Here is a 13,457-nt window from a genome sequence, read left to right as displayed (position 1 = left end):
AGGTCACCGGGGGACAGCAGGGTGAGGTCAGGAGGTGGGAGATGGCCCACAAAGCACCCCCTGCCCCCCCCGGAGTCCCCCCCACTGCATGGCACGGTCGGTATGTCGCTCTGGGGGTGTGGAGTCGGGGTGTATGGTTGTGGCTGGCACCATGGGGGGGGGGTGAGTTGGGAGATGCTGGAAGGAGGGGCGTTGGGGAAGAGGCATCACATTTCCAGACCGCAGAGACCCTGCTCTGCCCCCAAGACCTGTCCCTGTGGGGCTGGTTTCCCCTTCCCCAGGCCCTGTACTTCCTTCAGCAGCCCCTAGCCTTGTTTGGGGGTGAGGCTGGGTCTGCCAGTCTTTTCCGCTCGGAAGCAAAGGGGCCAGAGGGAGACGTCACTTGGTCGGCTCCGGGGGGGCACAGAGGTCACATGTGGGCCAGGGTGGCACTTCTGGTTCCTTGTCTTTGGCACAGACTGGCATGAGGCTCCCTGTGCCTCAGTTTCCCTGCTTGTGAAGGGAAGGCTCTGCCCTGGTCTCCAGGCCCTGCAGACCCGAGACTGACAATCCCGTGGAGTTCCCAGAGCCGCACTGGGGGTTTGCTGGACCGGGCGGGGAGGGAGGGGGCTTTTCTTCCGGGAAGAGGTGACTGGGGGGACCTAGGGAGGAGATGAAGCTCTGGGCTTTCCATCCCATGCGGAGGAGCTGGTCCTGTGGGCTGCGGGGGTGGGGGGGCTCTGAGCTCTGGGGTCACCTTTGGGGGCAGGAACTCGAGGGGAAGAATGTGTGAAAGAGGAAATGTGTAAAAGAGGAATCGTGTGAAAGAGGACATGTGTGAAAGAGGAAATGTGTGAAAGAGGAAAGGAAGCAGCCAAGACCCCCTCTTCCATCATCACCACCACCTACCTCTGCTGAAGCCCCCCCCCCCCACCAGCGCATCAGCCACCGGAGGCCCTGGGCAGAGGCTCCGTATGGAGGCTTCCCGCAAGAGCTGGGGGGGAAGGTAGCGTGCGTTGGAGGAAACGCTTCATGGGGACAAGGGGGAACCCCCACCCAGCTGAGCAGAGCTAACCCCTCCAGAAGTGACCACTGCTCCTAGCCCCTGGGACCATGGTCACTCGCCTGGCTGAGGGAAAACCAAGCGGTAGTTCCGTGTCCCTCCCAGGCAGGCCCCAGGGCCACCCACCCTCCCCTAGGGGGCCGAATGGCAAGCAGAGAACAGGAAGATATGGAAAGGGTTTATTTTCTCCTTGCGCTGGCTGGCACATGGGGAGCAGGACCCCGGGCTGGGCTGTGGGCTTTGCTCTCCTACAGGCCCGTCTGGTCAGAGCGCAGCAGTGTCTGCAGCTTGGGGCGGTGGTTCGCTGATGGTGTTTGCAAAACGGGCTGGGCTTGTTGGCAGAGCGGGGTACTGGGGGCCTGAGGCTGGGGCTGGCCAGGTGGGTTGGGCGGGAGTGGCCGAGGGTCTGCAGAGTCTGTGCGTGGGGATGCATGTGTGTGGACGGTGTGTGTGTGTGTGTGTGTGTGTGTGTGTGTGTGCGCGTGTGCGTGTGCAAGGGTGGGACAGCGAGCTTGCTTCACGTGCCTGCTGCGTGACTCTGTTCAGGACGACGCCCTGCTTTCTGTGCTGGAGTCAGGGCTGCTCACAGCAGGGCCCAGAGGAAGATGAGCCCTAGGCTGAGCAGGAGCCCCCCGCCAGGGCCCAGGGGCAGTGTGCCCCCATTACAGAGGTCCCTTTCACAGCACCTCAAACCCTGCACTTCAAGCTTCGTTAGGCCCAGCAGGCCCAGATTGCCGGGGCCGCTGCTCTGGGAAAGCTGCTGCAGTATGCGGGAGACTTCCTCACAGGAGGGGGCACACCCCTTCTGCTGGTACTTCACCCGATTTCCTGTGGGCAAGAAGGGAGGAGCCTGGCATGAGAGGCCCCCGTCCGCTCTCAGCCTCCTGGGGTCTTCCCTGGCCACCCGCTCCCTGGGGGCACTTGGCCATCCATCCCTCTGCTGGAGTCCCATCCCGCCCCCTCCCTGAAAAGGCCTCTGGAGGACGCCCCGCTCCATGTGGATGGGGAAGTTGAGGCAGGCTGGAGAGTGGCCCCTGCCAAACCCACACTCCTCTGAGAGGCTGGGGGAGCCTCAGAGCAGAGCTCCTTGAACCGCCCCCTCCCTCCGAGTGCTGGGCACTCACCGTCGTCCAAGGTCAAGGTTATGTCACTAGTGTAGCAGACGCCCTGCATCAGACACTGGGAGGGCTGGCACGGGCTGCTGTTCTCCACTTCAGCACAGCTGTAGCACTGAAGGCTCAGGGCTGGCCAGCGGGCCCGCAGGAAGGATGCAGTTAGACCCCTTCAGGCCAGAGCCACAGCTCGAGGGCCCCTTCCCACCCTCTGGGTGCCTGGAGGACCGACCCCTCCCATGTGCACACACGGCCCCTCACAGGGGATTCCCGGCCATGCCCCCCAGCACGGCCCTGGCTGCTCACCACACTCCGAGCACAGCAGGACGGCCAGCAAGAAGGGATGGATGTGTCTCATGGCTCCTGGAGAGGACACGATGTGGGAGGTGCCTGCGGGGTGCCCCAGGTTCAGGCTGCTGCCTCCCTTCCCCAGACCCTGGCCCTCCTTGGCTGAGCCCTCGCCAGGCAGCCGGCTCCCTCCTGCCTCACTCACCTGCTAGCGTCAGGTCCCCTCCGGTGCGCTGGCAAGGAGCTGCTTCTCCTGAGGCCCACGAAATCCTCCCCCAGCATCCTGTGCCCCACCAGGAGGAAGCTGGGGCCGGGCTCTCCTGCCGCCCTCCTCTTCCGGAGTAGCTGTCACCCCCCAGGCGGGATCCTGAGTCCCAGGCCAGGAGGGGGCCTCACCTAGTCAACCAACAGTGGCTTTGGGGAAATTCCAGGAGAAAGTTGGGTGCCCCCCCCCCCTGTTTCTGGCTCCACTTCCAGAGGTCTCTCTGAGGCCATGGGGCCCTCCCCAGCTGTAAAGCTGAGACCTCTCCATCTGTCTCTCTTCCCGCCCTGGCCCCCACCCCCCAGGTCCATAAGCCTGTCCTATCCTCTGTGCATTCTCCCCAAAAAGTACCCCTCAAAATCACAAAAGCAGAAAAAATTTTTTTGAATGTTAAATACATTGTTGTTTTTTTTTTTTTTTCTGCTGCCCTTGATAGACTCGTAGTAATGGGTGTCGAGCAGCTCCTTTCTACGTACTCTTGTTCTTGGGTGGATTTACAATTTTTATAATCTTAGACACCCCACGGACGTAGCAGTAGCTTATCGGACTAGCAAACTCAGGATAAAGATGTGTGCTCACGTCAGACTTCAGGCCGACAACTCAGGAGACAACTGTTTTGATTAAACCAACGATATTACACTAGTCTTATTTTACCAAAGGTTTACCTAAATCACAGAAACTTGAACAGTATTTGGTTAGTTTCTATATTTATAAGAGTGTTAGGGACATTTTATGTGAACACTTATTTCTGTGTAAGCAAATTAGAACAGAACAGTCTTCTCTATGGGATTTTATAAATTAATTTGCTCCTATTATGCAGAGGTCAGGGCAAGGTCATATACAGACACAGCCCAGGGCACGCACAAACGTCCAGGCAGGTACACATAGGGCGTAGCTTTATTCCAAAACCCCAGCCAGCCGCAAGTCATACACAATTCTCTCGTTTACATAAAAGACTTGGTTCTGTCCTTTGCCCCACTTTCTATTTTGATGTGAATTGTGTTTCTGCGGATGAGACAACCGGAGATCACCTGCCCAGACCCCGGACTGCGTTCTGGTGGGGGCGCTCGGGAGAGGCCGAGCAGCCGTGGGGGGGGGCTCATCTGAGTGGATGAAACAGTGTTTCCGAATCAGCCTCCGAGGTTGCTGTTTCGGTCCCTGAGGCCCTGGGAGCCCCCAGTGGTGGCGGGCAGCCTCGGGTGTGAGTGGCCCCAGAACGGGGGGAGGGAGGGAGGAGGTGGGGGTTTGAAGGACACTCAAGGACGGGCAGGGAGGCTGCGGGCAGTAAAAGCCAGCGTGGAACAGAGAGGTCTCGGAGGAACCAGTTTGGGGCGGGTCTTCAGTTTCCTAAAGGGTCCCTGAAGGTCCAAATTCTCCTTAGTCCAATCTTGCCAACAAGGAGCAAGCGGCCAGAGCCAGCGGCATGGGCGTGGTGGCGCGCGGCACTGCCGGGAAGCCTGCAGAAACCGTCTTGGGGAGGGGAGCTTGGGGGTGACAACAGAGTTCCGATGCGCCTCTGCGAAGAAGGAGCAGCCCGCACGCAAGGGACTGTTTCCACCAAGTCAGACCTCGGTGCGATCGGGCGCCGAAAGGGTGGCGCCGGGTGGGGGCTGAACTGTGCCCCTCCCGCCCTGCCCGCTTCCCCTGTTGACACCGTGACCTTCAGTACTGGGGCCCCCTTACCCACCGGGCGCGCTGCGGAGCCCCAGGGGACGCCCGGGCGCGGATGGAGCTGGAGGGCGGCTGTGCTACGTTTTTCCCTGTATGTACGACCCATGGGGAAGTCTGACTTACGAGCAGGCGCACAAAGAGGCTAAGCCCCATCACGAATATAAAAGAGAAGGAAGGGGGGGGCGCCAAGTGTGCCGTAGTGCACGTGCGGGGACCTGCGGGACCTGCGCTCTCTCTCACAGCCCGTGGTCTGTGGTCGGTGAGGATGGGAGGCGAGGGCCACCGCCCACCGCAGTGACGGGGCTGGGCAGTGAAACCGCACAGAAGGGGACCGGTATGTCCCAGCTGGGGGCAGTGGTCCCTGCCAGAGGACATTTGTCCATGTCTGGAGACCTTTGTGGTTGTCAGTCTGGGGGAGAGAGGGGTTTTGCCGGCATCAGGTGGGTGGAGGCTGGATCCTGCCCCAGCTGCCGGCGGGGCCGCTGTGCCAGAGGTCCCAGTGGCCCACCCACTTGGCAGTCCCAGGCTTGCACTGAGCATCGTGCAGCTGAGACCATACTGGCAGCTCGCCCCAGCAGCTGCCCTTGAGGGAGCCCTGTGAGTTGGCAACACCGAGGCTGGCTTCCTCCTACAGGCCTGTGCCCTGCCTGGAAACACCTCCCGGAGTCGCCTGTCTGGGCTCTGGGCCCAGGGAGACGCAGAAGGGCTAGAAAGGCCTTCCTCTGTTCCTTCGGCGGGTTTCCAAGCCTCTACAAGGAACACAGGCTGGGTGTGTAACCCAAAGAAATAAGAATTTCATTAAAGATAATATATTTTTAAAAGCCCTGTCGGGGTCCTTGCAGTCAGCACGAGGCAGCTGCCGGGCTCCCAGGCGCACCTGCAGGTTTGAGGATGGGCCTGGGAGGCGTGGGAGAAAAGGGCTGGGTTGGGGAGGGTGCACGGGAAAGGCACCCAATCTGAAGTGTTCAGATGGCACAGTCTCGATGCATCCAAGAGGCAGTGCAGACGGGGAATGAGGTGAACACCCATGTGCTCCACGACTTCCAGGGAGCCCCACAACGTTCCTGGTGGACCCTGTCCTACCATGTCCCAGCCGAGGCCACTGGTGTCCCGAGCGGTGATGTAGACCCAGTGCCCAGGGCTGGAGCTTGCGCTCAGAGCTGCTGTCTGCCCCAGAGCCCAGAGCTGAAGGAGGCCGGCCCCCTCCTCCCGCTGCTCGGCATTGCTTTATTCGCGCTTTGCAGCCGGGGCTGTGCCCTTGGTTGTGTCGGCTGATCCCGCTCTGATGCTCACATGATCCCAGATTTGGTGCTCAGAGCCCTTAGAGCTGGCCTCTGTGTTCTGCTGTGTCTGCGGTGTGCAGGGAGCACATCCCGGCTTTCTGGAGTAAGGAATGTTCCAGGCTCATCCTGTTCTTTCCCGGATCCAGCCCTGGAGCAGCTGTTTCTCCCCGGAGCCCTGGTTCTTCTAGGTGGAGAGCCGTTCTAGGGTCAAACTGTAGATATGCTTGCCACTGCTGCGTGTCACTGCCCCCAGACTCTCTCAGGGCCCAGAGCCAGGAGACACACGCCGACGCTGTCACTCATGCCTGGACACCTGTGGCACTTCTGTGCCTGTGCTCACGGGAACCATGGGTTCACACCAGTATCTTCAGGTGATCCAACAGCCCTGGCTGCCTCCTGGCTGCCCCTTTCACACATGGCTCCCCTTGCCCACAGTGGCTCAGTCCCCTTGCCGGTTGTCAGTCTCCCATCTCCCCTCTTCTGGGTTGAACTGTGTTCCCCAAAAGATGCATCCAAGTCCTAACCCCCAGTGAATTTGACCTTATCTGGAGTTGGGTCACGGAAGACGTAATTGGCTAGGGAGAGATGTTCTGGGGGACAGTCCTTCTTAGAGGACCGGCGTGCAGGGAGAGGAGTGCCAAGCGACCGCAGGGGCCGAGACGGGAGAGTGCTGGCCACAAGCCAAGGACTGCCAAGGACGGCAGGCCAGCACCAGAAGCACGGGAGGCAAGGCGAGTCTTCCCTGTAGGTTGCAGAAGGAGCACAGTCCTACCGACCTTGGCTTTGGACTTTCAGCCTCCAGGGCTGAGACTGAACACAGCTCTACAGCGCGAATCCTCCCCCTTCAAGGTTGTTTGACGCCGCCTCAGCTCCCACCCTGCCCAGGCCCCTCCCTGCAGGCTGCCTCCTGCCCCACTGTGCGGAGTTTCCGCCAGCTGAGCACTACCCCCACCCAACCCCGCACCTGGAGTCCCTGAAGACAGAGAATGGGGTCGCTGTATAAGCCGGGTGTGTATCCCGATGACGGCAGGATGGAAGACAGCAGCTTCACTAACTGAGCAAGAATGATCCGGTCTGGGCTCTTGATTCACTGGGATCCCTCCCTCCGCGTGTTCCTGAGCCTGACAGGCCCGGGGCAATGGGGAGTGGGAAGCCCTGTAGGACAAGGTTAACTAGGGCTCCGGAAGTGCAAGGCCCGCATACGGCGGACCCCCCCCCCCAGACCCCTGCACTGCCCGGCCTGCAGCCTCGAGTTCCCAGGCCCCCACAGGTGAGCTCCACAAGATGGGGTCCCGGGAGCGTGTCAGTGTGCACACTCGCAGGAGAGCCAAGGCAGAAGCCAGTGGCTCCCCATGCCCCACTGGCTGGGGGGGGAGGGTACCCCAAACCCTGGAAGAGGCTTCTCCATCCTCAGCTCCAAACCTGGCACCAGCTCGGTGGCAGGCCAGCTGCTGGGGGCAGAGAGGAGGGGCTGGGTGGCAGAAAGAGACGTCTGAGATAAGGGGAGAGCAGCGTTCCGTGAGACCCCTGCGTGCAGGGCGGGGTGAGGGACCAAGCTGTGGGCAGGACTGCGCTGTCCTCCTGGGACTTCTAATGCAAATGTGCAAGAAGGGAGAGGGAGGGTCTCTTTCAAGCCTGGTAGTGAGAATATAAATGGATTTGGCAACAAGTAAAGGAAGCTCGACAAATCTCCTTTCCATAGCCCCAATAATTGCAATCAGGGCTGTGACCTTCCGCAGGTCGCCTCTGCGCGCCCCATTCATGCTTCCCTTGCTCTCTTAGCGCCCATTCCTAACAGGCTGTGCCAGCTGCTTGCCGGGCACCAGCGAAAAAAGGACTTTCTTTGCCTCGGTGAAACTTGGGTTATGACACACGGTAAGAAGGAACGTGTTTGCTGTTAGGGGGGCTGGACAGGAAGGTCAGCGTGGAGCAGGGGCTTCGCAGCCGGAGTCTGGAGCATGGTGGGGGTGAAGCTGTAATTTTAAACTTAATTGTGTAATTTCAAGCTGGAGAAAGGGATATTTGAGCAAAGACAGAAAAAGGAGAGAGAGCAGTTGGTGTGAAGTGTGCCTGGAATGTTCTAGAAACAGCTGAGGGGGGTGAGGTAGGGGGAAGAGGGGTGCAGGCCAGGATCTGGCCGAGGTGACTGTGAGCCAGGGCAGAGGTCGGTCCCAGGTGCTCTGAGGGCAGAACCCACAGGATTTCTTTGTGAACGACTGAGAAACTCAGTGAGGGAGGAATAGGCCGTCCCTGGGGAAATTCAGAGTTGTACAAACAATGGACGATTTTGTGCCTGTTAAATGATGTGAGGGGTCATTCCCACTGATGGGGTGTAGTCTCTGTCCTACTCCGTGGGGAGAGTACGCGCGCGCGTGTATCTGCGATGGTGAGACTCTGCAGGCTTGTTTCCCTCTCCATCTTCCTTCTTGTATCTTAAGGTTTTTATTTTTATGTCATCTGCACACAGGTTGTGGGGTTTGAACTCACAACCCTGAGATCAAGGGTCGCTGGCCCCGGGGACTGAGGCAGGGTGTGGGGGGAGGGGCCTGTGAGGTTACGTTTCTGAGTCCTCCTGATTTCCAGCATGGTTTGGGGTCTTTCACTCTGTCAGAGGTGACTGAGCCCCCTCCCCCAGGATGAGCACTGCGAGGTGGGGGAGGGCACGTCCTCTCCAGACTCCCAGCTGTGCACAGCCTGAGAGGGGAGAAGCCAGCTGTCCCACAGGACTCCTCTTGGGAGGGGAAGTTATCCTGGAAGGCTGCGAGGGCGACAGGCCTCCAAAGCCAGGGTCAGGAAATTGTACTTGACCTGGAGAACACTGGGAGCCTTGCGACAAAAAATGAACAAACCCTTACGGATCTTTAGAAGTAAGAAAGAGGGGCGCCTGGGTGGCTCAGTCGTTAAGCGTCTGCCTTCGGCTCAGGGCGTGATCCCGGCGTTCTGGGATCGAGCCCCGCATCAGGCTCTTCCGCTGGGAGCCTGCTTTTTCCTCTCCCACTCCCCCTGCTTGTGTTCCCTCTCTCGCTGGCTGTCTCTCTCTCTGTCAAATAAATAAAATCTTAAAAAATAAATAAATAAAAATAAAAGTAAGAAAGAGTTTTATTTGAGCCCAAGTCAGGAAAGCTGCTGGGGGAATGTGCTGTTCACAGGGAAGAAAGTGTGATGGCGGGAAACACAGGCAAAAGAAAAATTATTAAATGTCTTTACTTCCTACAGCCCACCGACAGGTCCTTGAAACAGGCAGAGTGACCTTCTTCCAGGAGCTCAACTCTCTCGATGTTGACACTTTGCTAAGGGCAACGGGCAATCATAGCCCGACCCCCAGGACCCTTAAGTCTACTTTAACATACAAAAATTCTTTTGCAAACTTCCTTCATCTCTGCCCCCCAAGATACATATTGGCAATCACCCCCACGCATGGGACCCACCGATATACATCTGAGGGGTCTCATGACCGAGTTTTTATGAAACAGTAATACATGACCTTCTCCTGACAATAGCTGCCCCCTCCGGGTCCTGGAAACCCTGCTTGCAGAATACCTGGGAGGCTTGTGCTGTCCCTAACCCCCTCCCAACTTGAGAGTATATAATGGGCCACTCCTCCTGACCCCCGTGCTTCTGCTTCTCTTTCTGCCCACGGGTCCTGCCCCCGTGCTTTAATAAAACCACCTTTTTGCACCAAAGATGTCTCCAGAATTTTCTTAGGCCGTGGGCTGTGGACTTCACCAACATTCCAAAACTACGTCTAGTGCTCCAGAGAACGAGCAGTTTTTACAGGGTTTTATGCTTTTTTACATCTTGTAAAAGCTCTAAAGTTGATAGAATAGCATATAGGCAGGAATCATACGTTTAATGGCAAGGAACGCGGAGAGCAGAATTGGTCCACACGTTGAGGGCAAGACGGTTTTCCTTTACATGACTCATCTACGAAGCAGGTGCGTGATGTGTGCTTGGTGGGCCCTAGATCAGGCTTTTGGCTTAAACAGAGTTTCTGTAGGGTCATACTGACTTGGAAAGTAACCTGAAGGGGCTTCCTTATATCTCAGGCCTTTAGAGAGCTTCTTCGGTCAGAGCCCCAGGCTCGGGCAGTGGCAAGACCCCTGTGGACCCCACGCCCCTCTCCTGCTAATAGGCACCTCGGCCTCCATCCCTGGCACTTACTGCTTCCCAGGTGGTATTCCTCTGTTCTTACCCCTCCTACACCTACACTCAGAGACAGTAATGCTTATCCCGTTTTCAGAAGGCCCCCTGAGGCTGGGTCGGTGACTCTCGGGCCCAGCACTCCTGCTCTGGGTGGGAGGGCCAAGTTCTTGCGGGGCTGGGCTCAGAGGTTGCTGGCCACCCTGCTTCCTGCTGCCCCTTCCTGGGGAGGGGGGAGGCTGGGGGCGGGGAGGGTGCAGGCAGCCTGCCAGAGCAGGGGAGGCAGGGTGGGGCTGGGTGAGAAGGGGCGGAGGGGTGGGAGGAGGAGCCCAGAGGCTCTAAGTTTCCATTTCCTGCAGGCTGGGGGAAGGCAGGTAGGGTGGGGAGGGGCGGGGCTGGCGGAAGGAGCCCTGCTGGGGCAGTGTGCTCCAGACTCTCCTCCTGCCCTGGCACCTGCCCAGGCTGCAGTGAGGGGCCAGGCACATTGTGGTCAGGCCCCCACACTCCCTGGTCTCAGCGCCAGGTGCCCGGGTGACGCCCCCCATCTCCGCATCCCCCCAGGGAGGGGCTCTCTCTCTGGGGAGGGAATGAGTGTGTCCAGCCCCTGCCCCCTCATCTGCCCCTCCCAGGCTGCTGGGCCTGCTGCCTGCACCTGCAGGCCTGGGAGGTGGAGGGACCGTGCCGAGCTGTGGCCTCCTCGCTGTGCTCCTGCAGTGGTGGCCCTGGCCGGCTCCAGACCAGGTGAGGCAGGGCCCTGCGCCTCGTCTCCCCAGTCCTTGCCATCTTTTAATGAGCCAGAGAAAAAGATCACCTACTAAGGGGTGACACTAGAATGATCCCTGAATTCTTGACAGCAACTGCGAAGCGGAAGAAAGGAGATGACAACCTAGCGTTCTCCGTGCAGCGAAAGTTCCAAAATAAAGTTGAGAGAAAACCGTCGTCAGAGAAACAGAACCCAGTTCCTTGCTGCATGCTTGCACTAAGAGAAAGTGTAGGAGGTGTTCCTCAGCCGAAGTTAAGGACATCCTTTGGAAGTGACGGATCCAGGAATGAGGAAAATACTGGTGAATAAGCGGTAAACCTACATGGACACTGATTTCGTAACAAGATTAGTAAGTGTGTCTTGAGGGAGACAAATTTATAGAGGGAGAATTGAAACCCACAACACAGAGCTAAGCACAGAGTGGAGCACAGCTGCACAGCCTGCGGGGGGTGGGGGTGTGGGGGGTGGAGCACAGCTGCACAGCCTGCGGGGGGTGGGGGGGTGGGGGGTGGAGCACAGCTGCACAGCCTGCGGGGGGGGGGGGTGGAGCACAGCTGCACAGCGTGGGGGGGTGGGGGGTGGAGCACAGCTGCACAGCGTGGGGGGGTGGGGGGTGGAGCACAGCTGCACAGCGTGGGGGGGTGGGGGGTGGAGCACAGCTGCACAGCGTGGGGGGGTGGGGGGTGGAGCACAGCTGCACAGCGTGGGGGGGTGGGGGGTGGAGCACAGCTGCACAGCGTGGGGGGGTGGGGGGTGGAGCACAGCTGCACAGCGTGGGGGGGTGGGGGGTGGAGCACAGCTGCACAGCGTGGGGGGGTGGGGGGTGGAGCACAGCTGCACAGCGTGGGGGGGTGGGGGGTGGAGCACAGCTGCACAGCGTGGGGGGGTGGGGGGTGGAGCACAGCTGCACAGCGTGGGGGGGTGGGGGGTGGAGCACAGCTGCACAGCGTGCGGGGGGGGGGGGTGGGGGGTGGAGCACAGCTGCACAGCGTGCGGGGGTGGGGGGTGGGGGGTGGAGCACAGCTGCACAGCGTGCGGGGGTGGGGGGTGGGGGGTGGAGCACAGCTGCACAGCGTGCGGGGGTGGGGGGTGGGGGGTGGAGCACAGCTGCACAGCGTGCGGGGGTGGGGCGAGGCCCCTGCAGCTGGTGACGCCCCCGCCAGTCGCCAGTCGGTGCGGTCTCCGGAGCAGCACGGCACGCCTCCGAAGGGAGTGTCCACTTCCAAACTAGTAAAGGGAATGACTCAAAATGCACAAAGTCACCAAGAAAAGGTCACGAAGAGAGAAAGGGAACATGGGGGCACCGGGGTAGGTCATAAAGGGTCATAGTGATATGGTAGATTAAAACCCAAGTACGTCTCTGTAATTTATTAAATGTAAATGGATTTAATGCTCCAATTAAAGATTAAAGTTTGTCTGAATAGTTTTTAAAAACCCAATATATGCTGTTCCCAGAGATCCACCTGAACCGTAAGACGAGGTAAAGGTTGAGGCAAAACCGTGGAACACGGCAAGCCGTGAAATCTTCAAACAAATTCAATCTTACCCAGTTACAGTATCAACAGACAAAACAAATCATACAAAGTAGTCACTCCAATCACCACTGTAAACCGTTAACACAAAGAAAATTCTGTATTTGGAAATAAAGAAATATTTTATTTTATTTTATTTTTTTTTTAAAGATTTTATTTATTTATTTGACAGAGATAGAGACAGCCAGCGAGAGAGGGAACACAAGCAGGGGGAGTGGGAGAGGAAGAAGCAGGCTCACAGCGGAGGAGCCTGATGTGGGGCTCGATCCCAGAACGCCGGGATCACGCCCTGAGCCGAAGGCAGACGCTTTAACCGCTGTGCCACCCAGGCGCCCCGGAAATAAAGAAATATTTTAATTAGTAGCTCATGGGTCACAGAAGAAATCGAAATGGGACTCCGACAGCACACTAACTGAACGATCACAGACACGCAGACCACTAACCACGCTCGGGGGCTGTGCGGTCTCCTCTCCATACACCAAAAACAAGAAAAGATTCAACATTAATGAAGGAAGTGAACATCAAAGGAGTTATAGAAAGAATGCCAAAATAAATCCCCAAGAAGTAGAAGAAAAAGGAAAACTAGTAACAGAGCCGACCTTAACCACAGAGAAGCCACGCTGCAGTGGACAGGGCCGCCGAACAGGGACTGATTTGGAAACACTAATGGCGTGTGTAACTGTGGTGAGACTGGTCGGGATCAAAAGGGGAACCAGCGGTCCCAGCTCCAGGAAAATCTGGAAAGTCGTGCTGTCATCTGAATGGCCCTGTGTCCTTCGAGCTCCTGCCTGGGAACCTCAGGCTGGCTGGGATCTGAGTCCTGAGAGCGACGCCTTCATGAATGGGACGAGTGTCCTGACAAAAGAGGCTCCTTGGGGCCCTAAGCCCTTCGGCCAGGTGCTGACGCCGGGAGGAGGCGGCTCTGCGCCAACACGTGGCCCTCGCGACCTCACGTCCTGGCCTGGCTGAGCCCCGGGCCCTGGCGTTCCTGGCGGCAGCCCCAACAAAGGAGGACAGCACTGAAAGGTTTCAAACGGAACGGCAAGGATTTTACTAACACGTTTAACATAAAAAATTAGAAAATTCAAGTGAGTGACGTAAATTATTCTTCAGAAGCTAATAAAACCATTACAAGAAACAATAGAACACAAAAAAGCTCTCTCTCTCGCTTTTTTTAAGGTTTTACTTTGGCAGAGCTGTGCACTCACAGGAGGCCTCCCGCAGCGGCCCAGCCTCGGGGAGGGCTCGCGGGCCGGCCCGGGACCCGGGGCTCGGGCGCTGGTGCAGCCCGGGCCTCGCTCCGCGTCGCGCGGCGCTAGGAGCCCTGCGCCCCCGCCCCCTCGAGCGTGCGGAGCGCTCCCACC

General features: G+C 58.4%; 1 protein-coding gene and 1 long non-coding RNA gene across 2 annotated transcripts; one reads left to right on the top strand and one right to left on the bottom strand.

Moving 5' to 3' along the window:
* Positions 1–1,207: 1,207 nt before the first annotated feature.
* On the bottom strand, positions 1,208–2,833 carry LOC103680548 (lymphocyte antigen 6H-like). The gene is made up of 4 exons (XM_008710054.2): positions 2,648–2,833; positions 2,461–2,544; positions 2,167–2,286; positions 1,208–1,870 (listed from the first exon to the last, which is right to left on the bottom strand). The coding sequence occupies exons 2-4, from the start codon at positions 2,510–2,512 to the stop codon at positions 1,626–1,628; spliced, it is 417 nt and encodes a 138-aa protein (XP_008708276.1). The 5' UTR covers positions 2,513–2,544; positions 2,648–2,833; the 3' UTR covers positions 1,208–1,625.
* Positions 2,834–5,636: 2,803 nt separating this feature from the next.
* Positions 5,637–12,325, top strand: LOC121101693. The gene is made up of 4 exons (XR_005833666.1): positions 5,637–6,928; positions 7,441–7,533; positions 10,653–10,910; positions 12,266–12,325. It is a non-coding gene; the product is annotated as an uncharacterized LOC121101693 (long non-coding RNA).
* The last annotated feature ends 1,132 nt before the right edge of the window (positions 12,326–13,457 follow it).

The sequence above is a fragment of the Ursus maritimus genome, unplaced genomic scaffold, assembly GCF_017311325.1.
Source record: "Ursus maritimus isolate PB19 unplaced genomic scaffold, ASM1731132v1 scaffold_9, whole genome shotgun sequence".
NCBI classification, from domain to species: Eukaryota; Metazoa; Chordata; class Mammalia; order Carnivora; family Ursidae; genus Ursus; species Ursus maritimus.
This window is presented reverse-complemented; position numbering and strand designations above follow the sequence as displayed.